The sequence below is a fragment of the Cannabis sativa genome, chromosome 8 (genome assembly GCF_029168945.1).
Source record: "Cannabis sativa cultivar Pink pepper isolate KNU-18-1 chromosome 8, ASM2916894v1, whole genome shotgun sequence".
In the NCBI taxonomy this organism is placed as follows: Eukaryota; Viridiplantae; Streptophyta; class Magnoliopsida; order Rosales; family Cannabaceae; genus Cannabis; species Cannabis sativa.
In genome coordinates this window covers 10,623,814-10,645,160 of record NC_083608.1, presented here as the reverse complement: position 1 = coordinate 10,645,160, position 21,347 = coordinate 10,623,814, and the positions used below count along the sequence as shown (strand labels likewise).

At 40.3% G+C, this 21,347-nt stretch overlaps 1 protein-coding gene across 1 annotated transcript in view; it reads left to right on the top strand.

Annotated features, from left to right (window-relative positions):
* Nucleotides 1–20,748, top strand: part of LOC115699511 (aladin) — a 49,957-nt gene extending 29,209 nt beyond the window's left edge. Inside the window, exons 10-14 of the mRNA XM_061102377.1 lie at nt 1,904–2,003; nt 19,362–19,413; nt 19,654–19,791; nt 20,035–20,122; nt 20,342–20,748. Of these exons, the coding sequence (XP_060958360.1) occupies nt 1,904–2,003; nt 19,362–19,413; nt 19,654–19,791; nt 20,035–20,122; nt 20,342–20,404 (441 nt within the window). The 3' untranslated portion in view covers nt 20,405–20,748. The remainder of the gene's footprint in view (nt 1–1,903; nt 2,004–19,361; nt 19,414–19,653; nt 19,792–20,034; nt 20,123–20,341) is intronic.
* The last annotated feature ends 599 nt before the right edge of the window (nt 20,749–21,347 follow it).

The window sequence follows — 21,347 nt, the reverse complement described above, 5'->3', positions numbered from 1 at the left end:
GGAAAAGCTGTGCTCCATCTAAAGTTAAAGTGTTCGGATGGCTTCTGGCTTTGGAAAAAGTTAATGTACACGATAAGGTCCAAAAAAGGAAGCCTTTCCTTTATATCTCCCCTGGATGGTGCGTATGTTGCAAAGGAAGCGGAGAAAGTGTTGGCCACCTGTTCTTCGAATGCAAATTTATTGGAAGAGTATGGCGATACGTGTTGGGAGAATTTGGATTGTCTTGGGTCATGCCACGGTCTGTATCACATTTGATAGCATCCAAGCTAATCGGAAGTAAACGCAAAACAAAGCTATGGAAATCAGCGATATTAGCAACAGTTTGGGCCGTATGGCTAGAAAGAAATGCCAGAATTTTCGAAGGGACTACTAAATCAGAAGAGGAGGTATGGGAGCAAGTTAAATTTTGGACAGCTACTTGGGTCTTTAGAACTAAACACTTTGAGGACCTATCCTTTTTAGATTTGTGTAGAGAATGGAAAACTATTGTATAGGGGTTGTAGATGGCTGTATCTATCCTTTTTTTTCTAAGGCAAAGTGGGTGTACTTTGGCCTAGAAGTCATGTTTTGTTAATAATTGTAACCATGGTTTTCTCCCACCACAAGGGAGGCTTCTAATATTTATCGGGAAGGATCCTGTCAATGACAAAAGGATCCTCTCTCTTTTTCAAAAAAAAATACTGGGAGTTCGATTTTCCGGGCGCGGAATTCCGATCGTTGTTCACCAGCGTCTACACGTTGCTCAACAACCTCTGTATTCCTACCATTAATTCCGGTACCACCCACAACAGATCCGTCTCCCCCGTGAAGACGACGATTGGACCCCATAATTCCCGTCGACCCCTCCCGGAGTGAGGCCAGCTCATCTACCACACGAGCTTGGGCAGTAACCAACCGATCCAAGACCTCCTTCATAGCTTTCAAGTCTACCCCATGACTCTTCAATAACACTCCGTGATCGTTGAGCTGGTTTTGTACCCCAAAAACTGTAGTCGATAACCCATCTACCCGAGATTCCATTCTCGTCGATACCGGCATTCACCACGGAGTGCCCGCTCTGATACCAATTGATAAGGGCTGAGACAGCAAACGGTTAACAACAAAAGCAATTCACTATAGCAGAAGAGAATTTCAGTAATCTTTAAGTAACAGTAGCAAAAAATGGATGAAAATACTCTGAAGCTTTATTGATATTTCAATGGAGACTAAGTCTCTTACAAGGAGAAGGAGCTCTCTCCAAACAGAGAGATCACTCACTAATTCTCACATAAACTCTGCACAATAGCTTCACCCACTACTATAAGGTCAAACAGTACCCAAAATACCCTCTAACCAACTCTACCCGTTCAACCACAAATGACCCAATTACCCTTGAGCCATGTGTCTAATTGGCCTCTTTCTAGTATAAGTAAATCGTATAGGAGGTCTAGCAATTCTATCAAGCTACTTGGGAGGACTCCCACATCACTTAGGTTATAAGAGGAGGGCTTAGTACTAATTGTATTATTTCAGTAATATTTTAGTTGTCCTTTTGTAAGAATCTTTTATTAATTGATCTAGGTGGCTGTAGTTCATTTGAAAAGGGTTGAGTTGTAGTGTTTTTTGTCTTAAGTTGCCCTCTATAATTAGAGGGAAAGGGCTCTTTGGAAGGGTAGCTAGAGATTTGCTAAGAGAAAACTCTTGTGCAGAGTCACCCTCTCGAACAACTCTAAACTATAACTTTGTCACTATGATCAATAAAATACTTCATACATACATATTTTTTCCAAATAAAAGAATCAAGATTATAATTTTTCCTTTTAATTTAGAGTTGTGTTGTCATTTCGTTGATTGTCTTTGATGTTGCTTTCGAATATGTAGAGTTTGCTCTTTCCATGTTGATACTTGTGTCTTTTTATTTCAGGGAGCAACATGGGACCCTGATGGGCGTATGATCCTTCTTGCTTTCTCTAAATCTTCAACACTAGGCTCAATTCACTTTGCATCGAAGCCCCCTTCCTTGGGTATGTGTCCGGCCTTTCAATTCAAGTTCAAATGATTTGCTTAATTGTTGGTATGTCCCTAGTTGCCTAAGCTTTTAAGAGCTGCTTTTGGCCTTCTGAAGCTCCAAAAGCATTTCTGTTGCTTGTTGGTTAACGAATGAGTTTTAGCTTTTAACTTTAAAAAGCTCTTTTAACAAAAGCTTGTTTTAGTAGCTTTCTCAGGAATAGCTCTTGAGAAGCTAAAAGCAGAAGCTCAGTCAAATAAGGCCTATATATACTATTTCCTTGCAATACTTCCTACGAAACACATTAATAAATAAAGCTTGAGAATTGAATAAAGATAAAACTACGTTTCTAGCGTGTTTCTAAATTGTGGACTTATTATGGAATTTGTTGAAGTTTATTAGATAATGTTGAGCATTTTTGTGATAAATTAAGCAACAACTGTCATTCAAAGAGTTTCAAATTGAGCATTTTTGTGATGAATTAAGCAACAACTGTCATTCAAAGAGTTTCATATGTGCCGTCGTTTTACATAACTAAGTTAGATTCTGAAACTTAAGTGCACTTCTATTATAAGTATGAACGCTAAAGTGCATTTCACACGAAATACATTTTAAGCGAAATACATTATAAGTATGAAACTTAAGTGCACTTCTATAAGTATGAACACTAAAGTGCATTTTACACGAAATACATTTTGTGTGATAAGTTTTGTGAAAATGACTAGTTATAAGCAAGCAGTTTATGTACGTTGGTGGTACACAAATCAGAATACACAAAGATGGCAATAGCAAACTAATGAAGAAAAAACAGATTGAAATTGTCTATTAAAAATGGCAAAACAATGACAATTTCCTCTAGTATTTGAGAGATTTAGAGCTCTCCATGATGCTGGGTTTCACTCTTGAATTCACGTATATTCCTTTCTCACCATTCTCATACTCCATTCTCTAATTAACCACAAAATTACCAAACTACCCAATACAAAAATACTTTTTCCTACGACCCATATACCCTCATTTCTTATTTGCCTATCAATATATGAGGTCTAATGTTACCAGTTGCCCAAGTTTCACCTTGTCCTCAAGGCGTTAGAAAATAGCACCAAGAAAACTTGGGAAAAACTAAAGAACAAGAAAATTTGAGTAGAAACCACAACGTAACATGGTGACTAGTAACGAAAAACAAATTGAGTAATGTTGTTTGACTTCCCTTCATAAACAAAACAAGTTAATGCTGAAGTGAGGCACTGAGTGTAGAAGCCTTTATGCTATTATGCGAATTTTTGCCCCACAAAAGAGTGACTTCTAGCTTCATGTTAAGAATAGATTCGTGGTAAGTGTAAGTAGGAAAAACACACAACGATGCTACACCAATTCCAGAATCAGAACCTGTAAGTCTCCATCATTGGAAACACATTTCAAACCTAGATGCACACTCAAAAAGTAGAAGTTGAGTTTGTTGCTCTTAGTCGAAAACCCAACGCTGTTACTTCACTAAAACATCAGCAAAATTTCAGTCCCTTAGAGCTAAAGGAATCCTTAAAATAAGGTCAATAAACTTAGAGAAAATTAATGGAGTTGAGACAACAATCCGTGCCCAAGCTCTCATAATGAAACCCTCCAACAACAAAGATGAATTAAGAGAAAGAGCCATTGTCAAAACTTGCTTGTTGACAATCACACCATTTGCTTTGTGCCGGACCCAGGTGCAAGCTCGGGGTTGTGACCTCATCGTCGTTAGTATAGGGTGAATGTCAAGTATGAGCCAGTAAATCGGGTACTGACTATTGAGTCCTTTACATGGAGAAGAAACAATTAAATGGGCCCTACTAGGTCCCATATGTCCATCGCATTATCGTGATCCATTGGGTTAAGGTTGTTGCTAATATGTGATGGGTTTGGAACAAGATGTAATGAACTGGGCTGTAAGGGATAGGGTTGTCTTTGGCTTCAACAAAATGATCCTAGTTGCGTCTTTTTTGATGAATGGCATTGTCAACACCTTCAGTTCTGTGAGCAACATCCTCACCGTCAAAAGTACATCTCGGAGGTGTGCATTCATTGCCAGATTGGGTTGCATAAGCCCTAGGATATCTTTAAGGTGGCGTTTGGTTGGAGGTAATGAAATGGAATGGAATGGAAAAGAAATAATTTTCATTCAATTCCTTTGTTTGGTTGCATTTTAAAGTATTGAAATGGCATTCCAATGGAATACTCTTTCCACCATTTTGGTGGAATGGCTATTCCATTTTAAAAAGGAAGGAATGACCATTCCAATGTAACAAGAAAAAAAATTTAATTATTTTTTTATCAATTTTTTTTATGCATTTTAAATTTTATTCCATTCCATTCCTATTCCCATTCCCATTCTCATTCCTATTCCTATATTTTCATTCCTCCCAACCAAACGCCTCCTAAGTTCTTTTGTCAAGAGCATTTTCCAATGACAAAACATCCTCACCGCCCTCCACCGTTCTCCCATAACCGCTTTGCGTCTGATCGTGAGATTAACAAACTTGCTGGTAAGTGATAGGGTTTTATGGAAATAATCTATCAATCTCCATTTGTCGTTGGCTTCAGCAGAATGATCCTAGTTGTGTCTTTCTTGATGAATGGCAGTGTCGATGTCTTCAAATCCGTGAGCAGCATCTTCACTGCTAGACGTACATCTTGGAGGGTGTGCAATTTATTGTTAGAATGGGTTGCATAAGCCCTAGGATATCTTCAGTTCCTTTTCTTCAAATCATTTTCCAAAAACAAAACATCTTCACTAACCTCCACTGTTCTCCCATAATTGCTTTGCGTCTAATCGTGAGATTAACAAACTTGTTGGTTGTCGCTATCTCAATCGAAAAGCTTGTTTCCATTAGTAGTAGTGGCGATAATGAATCACTGTTGCCAGGTTGTGCCTCGCTTTTGTGGAGGATGTTGTTGCAAGTTTGATTGCACACATAGGGATCGTTAATAAGATAGGAACACAATGAGCAACCACCTGTTTGATTGTAGTAAGCTGCTAGCTACCTTCGATGTGCTAAGAGTAGCGAGTAGTCATCACCCGCGCCAATTGAGGACTAGTTTTTGAATGGAAGCACAACAAGGTCCCTTGCCAATTATTGGATATTATGGGTTCGAGCTTCAACCATTTCTTCCACCACAGTGGACTACACCCTCATCGTTATAGTGGTATCCTTCCATGAGGCAATGCGAGTTGTTGGTAGTATTGAATGAACCTCTGTACTAGCAATTGTAGAATGATGGTAGTTGCCACCATTAGCCCAAGAGGTCCAAGCATTGACTTCTCCATCATCAAAAAGCAACGGTGCCGTGTCAGAGCCATCGATGAAGTGGATTAACGTCGATTGCCCATAAATTAACAAATCTTGTTTGGCAACAGCAAGCTCACACTCGTGGTGGTGGACCAATTCCTTCAATCGTGTGACATCACTTTGAACTGTAAGCACTACCAATTGAGAATTAGTTTTGGAATGGCAGCACAACGAGGTCCCTTGCCGATTATTGGCTATATGGCTTCGAGCTTCAACCATTTCTTCCACCACAGTGGACTACACCCTCATCGTTATGGTGGTATCCATCCATGAGGCATTGCGAGTTGTTGGTAGTATTGAATGAACCTCAGTACATGCATATGTAGAATGATGGTAGTTGCCACCATTGGCCCAAGAGGTCCAAGCATCGAATTCTCCGTCATCAAAAAGCAGTGGTGCCATGGCAGAGCCATCGATGAGGTTGATTAACGTCAATTGCCCATAAATTAACAAATCTTGTTTGGCAGCAGCAAGCTCACACTCGTTGTGGTGGACCAATTCCTTCAATCGAGTGACATCACTTTGAGCTGTAACTACTATCACACAATTCGAAACTCGTGGTGGTGGACCAATTCCTTCAATCGAGTGACATCACTTTGAACTGTATGCATTACCAATCGAGGACTAGTTTTGGAATGGCAGCACAACGAGGTCCCTTGTCGATTATTGGCTATTATGGGTCCCTTGTCGACTATTGGCTGTAGCAAGCTCACACTTGTGGTGGTGGACCAATTCCTTCAATCGCGTGACATCACTTTGAACTATATGCACTACCAATTGAGGACTAGTTTTGGAATGGCAGCACAATGAGAGCCCTTGCCGATTATTGGCTATTATGGGATCGAGCTTCAACCATTCCTTCCACCACAGTGGACTACACCCTCATCGTTATGGTGGTATCGATCCATGAGGCATTGCAAGTTGTTGAAAGTATTGAATGAACCTCAGTACAGGCAAATGTAGAATGATGGTAGTTGCCACCATTGGCCCAAGAGGTCCAAGCATTGACTTCTTTGTCATCAAAAAGCAGTGGTGCCATGGCAGAGCCATCGATGAAGTTGATTAACGTCGATTGCCCATAAATTAACAAATCTTGTTTGGCTGCAGCAAGCTCAAACTCGTGGTGGTGGACCAATTCCTTCAATCAAGTGACATCACTTTGAACAATATGCACTACCTTCACACAATTCGAAACTCCATTCACATATATTGCATTCACTGGAGTCGGTGTTCTGACACCAATTGATGTACCCTGGTGGTACATGTAAACAATGGTGAGGAGAATGGTTCACTTGTATATTCCATTGAGGAAATAACATACATTTGTACACAACTTAGGGAATCTATCCTTGGAAACTAAGAGAATAAAGGAAACTGATTAGCCTAATTTCTAGCTAATTTTGCAGCTAATAATCAACTTGATCATGCATAGCTTGTTACAAAAATAATCAACTTGCACCCCATTAGCAGGTTTTGTGAAAATGGCCCCTAGTTGCTCTCCAGTCTTCACATATCTTGTAGAAACTTAACCTTGCTGAATCTTCTCACGAACAAAATGACAATCAATTTCAATGTGCTTAGTCCGCTCATGGAACACAATATTAGAAGCAATATGAAGAGCAGCTTGATTATCACACCACAATCTTGCTGGCAATGAAGTTTTGAGTCTCACTTCAGCTAATAGCTGATATATCCATATCACCTCACACACAGACTGTGCCATAGCTCTATATCTTGACTGTGCATTGGATCGTGACATAACATTATGCTTTTTACTCTTCTAAGAAACCAAATTCCCTACAACAAAAATCCAGTAACCTGAAGTGGATCTTCTATCTACTTTGGAACCTGCCCAATCTACATCTGAGACACACTCAATATATGAGTGTGCCCATGATCTGTGTACATGATGCCTCGTCCAAGTGCTCATTTCTAATAACACAAAATTTGCTCTAACGCTGTTCAATGATGAATTGTTGGAGACGACATAAATTGATTGACCATACTAATAGAGAATGCAATATCTGGACGAGTTACAGTAAGATAATTCAACTTTCCAACAACCCTGATACTTTTTAGGGTCTTTAAATGGTTCCCATCTTTTGTAAGGTGCACAATAGGATTCATGAGTACTATAATGTTTTGCTCCCAATTTTTTTTTTTTTTGTTTGTCTTAGTTAACAAATCAAGTATGGGAAAAGGTCCAAAAAGGGGGAGACAACTTCTCGCTGGGTCGTTTGGCGACAATGCGTTGGCGATAAGGGCGGAGTTTCACATATGTCCTTGACTTGGAATTGAACATCACAACGCTTGCGGTCTGCTTGAACCTTCATTTTTTGTTAGGCACGAATCAGGTTTTGTTTCAGCAAGTCCAAAACAGAATCACGATCTTGGAGTGCACTTCAACGAAACCTTGGTACTAGCACGCTCAAAACGGAGTAGAGGTGGTGGGTCGCGATTGTATAAAGTTCGGAAGGGAGTCATGCCAGAAGAAGAATGGTCTGATTGGGTTTGAAACTCATAAAGCAACGGAGGTTCCAAGCAATGATTGACAACTTCTGTTTGTCCATCGGACTGTGGGTGGTAAGCTGTGCTATGTTTCAGCTTAATGCCTTGCAAACAAAATAATTCCTTCCAAAACAAGTGAGAAAAATCTTGTCTTGATTAGAGACAATTGAGCGTGGGATACCATGGAGTTTGACAATTTCCTTGACATAAGTGTTGGCTACTGTAGGAGCAGTATAAGGATGGCGGAGTGGGACAAAATGGCCATACTTTGTGAGACAATAGTCCACCACCAAAATAGAGTCATACCCATTAGAGTTGGGAAGGCCTTCGATAAAATCCATAGTAACATCCTCCCAAACCTGCTCTGGGATAGGCAGGGGTTGCAATAAAGGTGATTGAGCCAAATATTTATTTTGTTGGGATAGGCAGATGCCACAAACTGCTGAACTGTCTTCTACATTCCTTGCCAATAGAACTCAGAAGCCATGTCTTAAACACCCTGGAGTGTCCCCCAACGTTATTGCTATGATATTCTTATAGGAGTAGGGGGATGACGAGAGATGAGGCAGGTAACACCCGCCGCCTTTTGAACTTGAGACACCCTTGAACCATGGTAAATCCCCTGCTGTCTTGACCTCTGGCTAAGTCTTGGGTCACCTGAGAGGATAGGATCTGCTGCGATTTGCACTTGCAAGTCTAGTATAGAGAAGAAGTTGGGGACAGAAATGGCAGCAAGAGAAACCTCCCCATTGACACGTGAAAGAGCATCAGTTGCTCTATTTTCGAGACCTGATTTGTATTGAATTTCGAAGTCATGCCTGGGGATCTTTGTAAGCCATTTTATGATGTTCCATGGAAGCCGAATGTTGCTCCAGCAAGTACTTGAGGCTCCTTTGATCCGTACGCACTACCAATTTGTGACCCAAGAGATATCAATGCCGTTTTTGAATTGCCAAGACAATGGCCATTAGTTCTCGCTCATTAACTGACTTCTAGTGCGCCCGAGGGGATAAAACCTTGCAAAAATAAGCGATGGGACGACTATGTTGCATGAGGACAGCCCCAAGACCGATGCCTGAGGACGACTGGGTTTAAGTCATGCCTAAAGCATCCGTTTCTAATACAAAAGGGGTTGTAAAACCAGGTAGTGCCAACACGGGAACTGAACACAACTCGTTTGAGTTGTTCGAAAGCTTCTTGTGTTTCTTGTGACCAAGAGAAAGCATCCTTCTTTAGCTGATCTGTAAAGGGTCTAGCAATACTTCCATAGCCCTGAACAAATTTTCGGTAATACCCCGTAAGTCCCAAGAAGCCTCATAATTCTTTAATGTTGGTAGGGCTCGACCAAGAAACCATGGTGTCAGTTTTACTCGGATTCGCAACAACTCCTTGGGAAGAGATCACATGGCCAAAATAATTGATTTGAGACTGAGCAAAAGAGCATTCCTTCCTGTTTGCATACAATTTGTGATGTTGTAGACGCTCCAGTACCAACTCAAGATGAGTAATGTGAGCTTCAAGGGAGGGGTTGTACACGTGAATGTCGTCAAAAAAGACTAATGCACAATCCCCTCAAAAATTAAGAGATACCTCATTCATAAGTACTTGAAAAGTGGCTGGCGAATTTGTCAATCCAAATGGCATCACCAAAAACTCGTAGTGTCCCTCATGAGTGCGAAACACTATCTTCTCCACATCTTGAGGTGCCATTCTAATCTAGTGGTATCCCGATTTCAAATCAATTTTAGAGAAGACTGCGGCTCCATGGAGCTTGTCTAAAAGCTCATCAATTACCGAAATGGGAAACTTGTCCGTTATTGTCTCTCAATTAAGAGCCCGGTAGTCCACACAAAATTGCCAACTACCATCTCTCTTCTTCACGAGCAAAACTGGGCTTGTACTAGGTTGAACGATTCCAACTCGAAACATTTCTCGGACCATATACTCTATTTCGCTCTTCTGTATCTGAGCATATCTATAGGGTCGAAGAGAGATGGGTTCGATGCCAGGTTTCAAGGTGATGGCGTGTTCTTAAGAGCGAATGGGGGGTAAGATTGGTGGCATTTTGAAGACCTCAGTATACTTCTCTAGAAGATCAACGATAAGCTCTGGAAGTGCCGACTGATCATCTAATTCGTCATTGAATATGGCATTCAATTGGACCCAATACCCTATTTCGCTCTTCTGTATCTGAGCATATCTATAGGGTCGAAGAGAGATGGGTTCGATGCCAGGTTTCAAGGTGATGGCGTGTTCTTAAGAGCGAATGGGGGGTAAGATTGGTGGCATTTTGAAGACCTCAGTATACTTCTCTAGAAGATCAACGATAAGCTCTGGAAGTGGCGACTGATCATCTAATTCGTCATTGGATATGGCATTCAATTGGACCCAATACCCTTCTCCTCCTTTTTCCACTGCAGAATCATAGCCTTTAGTGATATGGGAGACTTACACAAACTGGGATCACCTTGTCGTGTCACCCATGTTCCTGCCGTTTCGAACTTCATTACCATTGTCTTTCAATTCACTTGCATATTCCCAAGTGTCTCCAACCACTTAATTCCCATGATGATGTCTACACTTCCTAGTTCAAGGGGAAGAAAATCAGTGATGACTTGCTCAACGCCCCAATCCAACTCAACTTGCGCACAAATCCCCATGTTCGGACTTTCTCGCTTGTTCCCAATAAGATATCATAGCAGGTGGTTGCGGTGATAGGCAATCCAATTGTTGTTACCACCTCCATTGACACAATTATGGGTGGCTCCGCTATCGATTAGCACCGTCGTTGGTTGCTTTTTGATGTGACCAGCAAGCTTCATCGTGTGAGCGGTGGATATGCCAACTAAAGAATTTAGAGAGAGAGAGAGTTGCTAAGGTCTCTTCTGTGGCTCGAAAATCTGTTGATAGAGGTGGGTTTTCGTCAGGAAGTTCAGACTCTTCGTCGGCGGTAAGTGTGATCTGGAGAAGCTTGTGCTCACACTCATGTTCCGAACGGAATTTCTTGCACATTTAAAACAAAGCCCCCGAGACCGTTTGTCTTGGTATTCCTACTCAGTAAGTCGCTTAAAGGAGTTCGTGGTGGTTGATCGGTTGATGCTGGCCTTGGACGTCGTCGTGGCCATGGAATTCGAAGGGAAGCTCTGAGATCTGGTTTGTGTTGTCAAGTGATAAGATCGTGAAGTAAATGGGTTGTAACTGGGTCAGGTAGGGAAAATGGGGCTCTAATTAGGTTTGGCTGTATTAGGCTTTGAGGTTGGCCCATTAAATGATGGCCCTCTTCTTCCATAATTTGGACCAAATCTTTGGTTTGTAATATGTGCAAAGTAGCCTTAATCTCCTGCTTAAGGAATAAAATTTCCTTCTAGGATGTGATCAGGTACATTAGAAACACGAGAGGCTAGCACCTCCTAACGAACGCGGTAATCTTTCACGGTATCAGACTGAACCACTGACAGAAACTCCTCTGAAATCAATCCCACTGGTACCTCAGGAAATCGAAGAACTATGACATGATGGTTCGCCTCTGATTCTCCCATTGAAACCAGGATAGAGCATCTCCGTGAAGACCCACTATAGCAATATCCAACATCATGGTTTTCGTCATCTTTGTTATCAAAAAGTATCGCTCAACGCGATAGATCCATCCATTGGGATTTTCACCATTGAACAATGGTATCTCCATTCGAGGTAGTCTGAAGTCTGGACCATGCGGCTGTCTTGGAGAAAACAATCTGAGTTGAATCGGTGCCATCGTCGACACTGTATTAGGAGGGTAGGTCCCTGTTGGTTGGACGAATGGCTGTTGGGGAGCTATTGGAACGCTTGCAGAACTGTGTTCCCCCATCAAAGATCCATTCCCCTCTGTCGCACGTCGAAACGGGTTTGCTCTAGCTGATGTAGCTTTTGGTGATGTCTTTTCCCTGTGGTAGAAACAGTTGAGAGAGCTGGGAGATCTGACTCACCACGGGTTCCAACTGTTTGGCTACGATTTGAGTGACGACGCCCTGAAACTCCTCTTGCATCTTCGCCAATCCCTAAGTCACCTTTTGAGCATCCACACGAAGGTTATAAACCTTTTCACTCACTTTCTCTTCGATGAGTTCTACCATTGAATCTTTCTTTGGCCCCATGGAAAGTTACTGCTCTGATACCAATTTGATAGGAATTTTTCTTGGGCAAATTAATATGCAGTAGGAAAATATGATAAAATAGCAAGCTAGGAAGGAAATTGGAATTGTATTGATAGAAAACCCAGGTATTCGAGAGCCTGGATCCTTCTTACAAAGAGTTTTACTCAAAATGTTACACACCATTTCATACAGAAACCAACTAATATTTATAGCTAATCCTCATGAGGCTTATCATACACCTCAGTACTACCCAAACCATTCTCACAAAACAGAATTGTAAGGCAGATTTAATTCCCAGCTGCTACCCCATCCTTAGCTTTCCTAGTCTTCTTTGTAGCATATACAAAAGTGGAGGCCTATCAGAGTCTCAGTTCAACCAAATAATCTTTTCAGCCAAATCCCTTCACAAACACTAAGTGCTAGAGCTCTAAGTTCTGCTTCAGCTGAACTCTTACAAACCACTTATTGTTTCTTACTTCTCCGTGTTACTAGATTGCCCCAAACAAAAGAAAAGTATCCTGAAGTACTCCTTTTATTATTATTTACATCTCCTGCCCAATGCTATCACTTTTCTTGAATAGAACACCATTCCCAGGATTCATCTTGAGGTACCTTAGGATTCTAGTAACAACTTCCATGTGTTATTCAGTTGGATCATTCATGTACTGCTTAACACTGATCGAGAACCCAATGTCAGGTTTTGTATGAGATAATCAGATCAAGCATCCAACAGGCTTTGATCTCCCTCTGTCCACTGCTGTCCTGTCTATTTTTGAACCAACTTTCTTGCTGGAATCCATCGAAGTTGAGGCCAGTTTGCATCCTAGCATTCCTGTTTTTTTTGGTGAGTCTAAAACATACTTATGTTGTGAGACAAAGATGAAGTTCTTTTTTTTGAAAAAGAGAGAGGCTTTTGTCTAAGACTGACCCCTCCCCTGTTATATATAGATAACCTCACTTGTGGCGGAGGAATACCATGATTACAAGTGCTATATCAGAAGATATTTAAAATAAAAGTCATTCCAACCATTCATAAGACACATCAGGACCTATTAAACAACATTGCATAACAGTCTCCAATCTCTATTCAAATCTAAGAATGAAAACTGCTCAAAATTCTTGGTTTTGTAAACCCAAACAGCTGTCCAGAATCTGACTTTTTCCCATAAGTCTTCAGCTGAAGCTTCAATTCCTTCAAAAATCCTGTTATTCCTTTCAAGCCAAATAACCCAAATGATTGCTAGAACAGCTGTCCTCCATAGACATGATCTACCCTTACTACCCCCTACCTTGCTCACCATCATTAGAGGGACTGATCCGGGTATTACCCATTGGATCTTGTTAGATATTAGGTGTATATTAGCTGTAAGAGAGTTAGATATTTAGTAGATATTTAGTAGATATTTAGTCTCCTAACTCTGTATATAAATATGTATTATTCTATGAAATCAACACACAATTCGAATCACTATTTTCTACATGGTATCAGAGCATTGTGATTCAAAATTCGAAGTCGAAATTAGGGTTAGAAAAAAAAAAAAAAAAAAAAAAAAAAATTAGGGTTTGAGTTTAGGGTTGTTTTCGAAAATCCTATTTGGAGTGAACATCTTTTCTCACCGCCCACATAGGAGGGGTACTTGTGCCAGATCTACAAACCCGAAGTCCGGTCCTTCGGATTCCTCGCGCGTGGGGCTCGCGCGCGCACAGGCTTACGCGCGTGGGGCTCACGCGGCGCGTGGAGGCGCGTGTGACGGCGCCTTCGACGGCGGTACGGTTGCCAGATTCTTCCTTTGGGGTTCTTCTAAGCCCACTCGCATCTGTTCTAGGTTGTAATTCGGTGTTTGTTTGTCTTCTTCGTGTTTGGGTGTTCATTCCTTGGTGTTCTTTTGTTCTTTTTCTCTGTCCTTTGTGTTTGTTTTTGAGATTATGGCAGAGATAAGATTAGATTCAAAGTCAGTTGTTTCTGATGTTGTTCCCGTGATGTCTAAAATCACGGATCATAAGTTGATTGGTTCGAATTATTTGGAATGGAGTAAGACGATTCGACTGTATTTGAGGAGTATTGACAAAGATGATCAGCAGTGACGATCCTCCCGAAGAAACAAACGATTCAAGGAAAATATGGCTCCGTGAGGATGCTCGCTTGTTCCTTCAAATTCGAAATTCTATCGATAATGAGGTAATTAGTTTGATTAATCATTGTGAATTGGTTAAAGAACTAATGGGTTACTTGGAGTTTTTGTATTCTGGCAAAGACAACATATCTCGCATATATGATGTTTGCAAAGCTTTTTATCGCGCGGAGAAACAAGATAAGTCTCTTATGAATTATTTTATGGCTTTCAAGAAAACATATGAAGAACTTAATGTCTATTAGTTTAGTCACGATGTAAAAGTTCAACGGCGCCAACGAGAACGAGATGGCTATTATGAGTTTTCTTGCGGGACTCTCATCGAATTTGACTGCGCAAAGTCACGAGTTCTCTCTGGTTACGATGTCTCCTCTTTACAAGATGTGTTTACTCGTGTTCTTCGCACGAGACTACCTCTTCAACTCCTCCCGAATAGCGCCTTGGTGAGTCGTAATAGTGCACTTGCAGGAAAGAAACTCTACTCCAAGTGGATTTAAAGGAGGTAATTCACGGGACACGATAACCGCACACAGTGCAGGGAGCATCATGTGCAATTATTGTAAGAAACCGAGGCCACACCAAGTTTGAGTGTAGGAAGTTACAATTTAAGAATCGACAACAACACTGCCAATATTGCAAGAAACAGTGATGCATCGACAAATCGGTCCTTATTTCTTGATGAATTTGCCAAGTTCTCAAGGTATCGGGAAACACTTAAGTCTTCATCTTCTTACATCCTTTGCGATTCTTGAATCGGGGTAACTTCTAATGCATGCCTTCTTTCCAAATCCTCGAAAATGGGTCATTGATTACGGTGCCACGGATCATATGACGAGTAATTCCCGTCTCTTTTCCACTTTTCGATCTCGTAGTCCCACTTACGTTGTCACCTTAGTGATGGGTCAACGGCTTCGTTCTTGGATACGCCTTATTGTTCCTACACCTATGCTATCTTTGTCATCGGTCTTACATTTACACGATTTGTCCTTTAATTTGCTTTACGTTAGTCAACTCACTCGTAATCTAAATTGTTGCATCTCATTCTTTCACGATCATTGTTTGTTTCGGGATCTTGTGTGACGAAGAAGATTATTGGTAAAGGACATGAATGCGGTGGCTTGTATGTTCTTGACCCACTTAGCCAACCTCTATTGCTTGTTCGAGTGTTGCTTCAAGCTTTTGAGGCTCATTGTCGTTTAGGTCATCCATCCACTTCCTTTGCTCGAGCGTGTCCCCGATATAGTAGTTTATCTTCGTTAGATTGTGAGTCATGTCGGTTGCCAAACATCATCGTGTTAGTTTGAGTCCACGTGTCGATAAACGTGCTAGTGTTCCTTTTGAGTTCGTTCATTCGATGTTTGGGGTCCTTCTCCTATTTTGTCTCGGCTTTGGATTCGGGTATTTTGTTACTTTTGTGGATGATTATTCTCGTGTAACTTGGTTATATTTAATGAAAAATCGTTACGAGTTGTTTTCTATATTACTGTGCTTTTGTCTTTGAGATTCAAACTCAATTTAATGTATCTATTCGTACTTTGAGAAGTGATAATGCCAAAGAGTACATGTACGCTCAATTTCGATCTTATATGACCTCTAATGGCATGATTCATGAAACTTCTTGTGTTGATACGGCACCTCGGAATGGTGTTGCGAACGTAAAAACAGACATCTTCTTGAAGCTGCACGTGCTCTCTTGTTTCAAATGAAAGTCCACTAAACCTTTTTGGGCGATGCGGTTTCCACGGCATGCTTTCTTATTAATCGCATGCCATCCTCTGTTCTTAATGGTGCAATTCCATTTAAAATTCTTTTTCCTCATAAGTCATTGTTTCCAGTTGCTCCGCGAGTGTTTGGTAGTGTTTGTTTTGCTCGCGATGTCCGTCCATACATCACCAAATTAGACCACTGAGCCTTTAAAGTGTGTCTTTCTTGGTTATTCTCGTCTTCGGAAAGGGTATAGGTGTTATTGTCACGATCTCGACAAATATCTTGTTTCTATTGATGTTACTTTTGTAGAAAATACACCTTATTTTTCATCTTCCACTATACACTAGTCGGGGGAGGATGATGATTTGTTGGTTTATTCGTCACATCCTATGCGCACTGCTTACATGTTACGGCGGGTCTACAGTTCCTTCCACCCTTGCCTCGGTCGTCACCCCCACGGTGTACACACCTCCACCACCTCCACCACCTCTACCACCTCCACCAGCTCCCTCGGCCTCTTATAGTGTACACCGGGCGCCCCCTCCTCCACCTCTGTTTCATGTCACCTGCTGCATCTTCGTCATCGGATCCGAAATCTCGGATGATCTTCCCATTGCACTACGTAAAGGTAAACGCCAATGTACTTTTCCTATTACTTCTTTTGTGTCTTATAATCATCTCTCATCTTCTTCTTGTTCTTTTATTGCTTCTCTTGATTCTATCCATTCTAAAGCTTGTTCGAGAAGCGATGTCTCATCTGGTTGACTTCTTTAAATGATAGAAGAGATGAATGCTTTGGTTGCGAATGGTACTTGGGTCTTGGTTGATTTACCTTCGGGAAAACGGGCCATCGGGTGTAAATGGGTGTTCACGGTTAAATTCAATCAGACGGCACGGTTGCTCGCTTAAAGGCCGTCTTGTTGCAGAGGTTATGCTCGAACCTATGGAGTGGACTATTGTGATACTTTTTCTCTGTTGCTAAACTCACATACATTCATTGTTCATTTCCATGGCGACTACTCATCATTGGCCTTTGCATCGGCTTGATATTAAAAATGCTTTTCTTCATGGAGATCTTGAGGAAGAAGTATATATGGAGCAACCTCACTGGGTTTGTTGCTCGGGGGAGTTAGGGCGAGTTTGTCATCTTCGCAAATCTTTATATGGATTGAAACAAAGCCCTCGTGCTTGGTTTGGTAAATTTAGTCGTTTTGTTGAGAAGTTTGGTTTGTTGAAAAGTAAGTCGAGATCATTACGTGTTTTTATAAAAGATCAAGCGTTGTTGGTATCATTTTGTTAGTGGTGTATGTTGATGACATCGTTATTCTTGGAAGTGATGCGAAGGCATCTCATCCGCTTAAGTCTTTCATTCACACCCGAGTTTAACACGAAAGATTTGGGGGAGCTCGAAGTATTTCTTGGGGATTGAAGTTACTCGGAGTAAACAAGGTATTTTAAATGTCTCGAAAGAAAGTATGTACTTGATTTGCCTAGCGAGACGAAGTGGGATCAAACCACGCAATGCTCCAATGAATCCAGCTGTGCATCTTACACGTGATGGGAAACCATTGGAAGATCCTGAGAAATATCGCGAGGTTAGTTGGAAAGTTGAATTATTTAGCGTGACTCGTCCGGATATTGCATTCCGGTTAGTGTTATCAGTCAGTTCATGTCTTCTCCAACAATTCATCATTGGGCAGCATTAGAACAAATTTTATGTTATTTAAAAGGAGCACCAGGACGAGGTATAGTTTACAAGGATCATGGACATACCCAGTTGAGTGTTTTCGATGCAGTTGGGCGAGGCTCCAAGGTAGAATAGACGATCCACTTCGAGGATATTGTGTATTTGTTGGGGGCAATGCGGTCTCTTGGAAGAGTAAGAAACAAAATGTTGTATCTAGATCCGATCTTTGAATCGAATATAGAGCTATGGCCCAGTCTGTGTGTGAGGTAATATGGATTTATCAGCTTTTGACTGAATTTGGGTTTAAGACTTCTATTCCAGCAAAATTATGGTGTGATAATCAAGCTGCTCTTCATATTGCCTCGAATCCCGTATTCCACGAGCGAACTAAGCACATTGAGATTGATTGTCATTTTGTTCGTGAGAAAATTCAACAAGGTCTGATCTCCACAGGATATGTGAAGACCGGAGAACAACTAGGAGATATTTTTACAAAGGCTTTGAATGGGGTGCGGGTTGATTATCTTTGTAACAAGGCCAGGCATGATTAACATCTATGCTCCAGCTTGAGGGGGAGTGTTAGATATTAGGTGTATATTAGCTGTAAGAGAGTTAGATATTTAGTAGATATTTAGTAGATATTTAGTCTCCTAACTCTGTATATAAATATGTATTATTCTATGAAATCAACACACAATTCGAATCACTATTTTCTACAGATCTCAAAGGCGTTCAGCAACTTTATCCGAAGTCTTTGCGCAAGACAACACCCCAAAAACAAATGTATCACTTCTTCACTACTTTTCTTACAACAAACACACTAACCCGGGGACAAGCAAATAAATGAACGCCTTTTTTGCATCATAGGATGCACATTAATTTTTCCTAATGCCACCAGCTCGGTCAATTTCCATGTCAAGAAAATATCTAACAGCCCAAGATCTTTAATCTCGAATTCCTTAGATAAGAAGTCTTTTAATCTTTCCATCTCCTAATAATCACCCATCAGTATTATCTCATCCATATAAACAGATAGATATCCTCTTATCTGACGAGAATTAGACGAATTACGTATGATTTGTTTGACATTGAGTGTAGCAGCCATTCTGAATGGACTTGGTAAATTTAACAAACCTTCGGGGAGACTGTTAAGGCCATATAAAGATTTTTTGAGTTTGCGAATCGGTGGAATGTCCATATAACAGGAATGCAATTTCACATTGAGTTGGTGTAGAGACCAGTTTTTATTAGCAGCAAGAGATAACAGTACGTGTACCGTATTTAGTTTAGTAATGGGTACAAACTTTTCTTGATAATCAATTTTGTCAAACTAAGTAGTGAAGCCTTTAGCAACAAGGCAAGCTTTAAATCTCTCAATGCGACCATCAGATTTATGTTTAGTTGGTAAAGACTCATTTGCGACCCATGAATCTCTTCCCAGGAGGTAGATTTGTGATTGTCCAAGTACTGTTTTTCACCAAGGCATTCATCTCATTTTCTACAGCCTCTTTCCAACGAGAATCAATCAGTGCCTCTTGAATGGTGTGGGGAATCTATATGTTATCAATTAGAGTGTAGGATAAGCCACCTCTCACTTGTGTCTACGCTTGGAAGAGCAGGAACAGGGGATTAGAACTAGTAGCTATTAGAATAAAAGGCTGTACTGAGGAGAGAAGGGTGTTGAGTATGTTGTCAGGTTTAATACATCTTTGGGAGAGAACCAAGCTCTCATTTTGCTACCATTTATCCATATTTAACAGGAAATTCCTATCACTCTCATGGTGCTCTCTGCCTCTCGGGTTCCTTATTGCTGTTGTGAAATATTGTTTCTATTTTGCACCCATATGATGAATCTTCTTGCTGAATGATTGTTTTATGCAGATGCACATCTATTACCTGTTGAGCTGCCTGAGATAATATCACTGACAAATAGGTAAAATATATAATTTGGGAATAAGTTTACTTGTTTATATATATAAATATGTATACACAGAAACCTCTATATAAAAATAACTTTGAGACCAAACTTAAAGGTTTAGGTGTTACTTGTCAGTGTCTTGTATGTCTTGTACAGTAATGCGATGCACTTACAGATTATAGATATCAAACATTGATATGCGACATATCTTGCGATTTATCTTCTGTCCCACTTTCATTTTATTTTCTCTTTCAGTCAGGGGATTGATAGAATAACATGGGATGCTTCTGGGGAGCGGTTAGCTGTATCGTACAAAGGGGGTGATGATTTATACAGGGGTCTGATCGCCGTTTATGATGTTAGGAGGACTCCGTTGATCTCTGCATCACTTATGTGAGTGCAAGAAGTATTCTTATTTATTCTTCTTTTGGTTAAATAGTTACTGCATATTGAATAAAGAGTAATAATATATGCACACATAAATCACATACAAACTTGACAATGATATACACCTATGTTGACATTACTTGCCACAGTGAGTGCCAAGTCTTTGTTTGATTTGATTAAATTGAGTTTCTTTTGCTTATTAATGGAACCTTATAGACGTTTTACCTTGAATACTATAATTTGATGCAGTGGGTTTATCAGAGGTCCTGGTGGCAATCCAAAGCCAGCATCAATGACATTTCACAACAAATTTAAACAGGGACCGTTGCTGTCTGTGGTAAATTTTGTCAAATTCATTGGCATCCTGCCTTTTCTATTTCGGTCTAGAGACCTGTTTATATTTGTTTGAAGAGGGTAGATAGATATAAAATTCACTGAGATGGGTATGATTTTAAAACAAACTTGGAATCCTACTAAGATGGAGTATGCTTGTTTTAAATTCAGCTTTTGCTACATTAAAAATACATTCGTACTAACAAGCTACTTATTTCTGCAGTGTTGGAGTAGTGGATTTTGCTGTACCTACCCTCTCATATTCCGTTCCCATATTTTGCCATAAATTGGGGTGCAAGTATTCAATTGATTAAGGGCTAGTTTGGTGGCCCACATAAGAGTTTTATTGTATTAAATAGCAAGAAAAACTATATTTGGATAAAATTTCGTATTGTATTAGTTATTACGACCATAAATTTTAATACAATACGAATCGAATTATTTAACATAACAAATAATTTGTATTAGTTTGTGTTATAATATTTAGAAACTCGGACCTTGGCTTTGAACTCTAGATTCAGACTCGGACTTTGAACCCGAACCCGTCCTAGACTTGGATCCGGACTCGGTCCAAGGCCAAGGTCGGGATTGGGGTTGAATTTTTAATAAAGATAATATTAGTTTACTTAAGTAATTAATGCAAGTCAATACTAAACATAGTATTATATTAAATTATACTAATATAACATAATATAACATAATACTATACAACTCAATACAATACGACATAGTGTACCAAACGAGCAGTCTAAGTTGACTATTTTACTCTTCATTGTTTATATTGTAGAAGATATTAACTTTCAAGCAAGAGAAATTTGAAGTTAAATTCTATTATGGGAAATTTTATTCACCCCAAAGGGCTCAATTGGTAAGTTGTATTGTATTAAATAATAAAAAACATTATGTTTGGATTAAGCAATGTATTGTATTAATTATTACGACCAAATTTTTTAATACAATGTATGTTGTATTATTTAATACATAATAAATGTTTCGTATTAGCTTGTATTATAATATTTACTAAAAATTTGGGGTCAACACCAATCTCCGACTCGGACCTGGACTCCGGACCTGGACCCCGACTTAGACCTGGACCCGAACCCGAACCCAAACTCGGGACCCCGGCTCGGACCTCAAACTTGGACCCGAACTCGAACCCACACCCCGTACCCGGACCTAGACCCGGACCCAGACCTGGACCCCGACTTAGACCCCGTTCCCGGACCTAG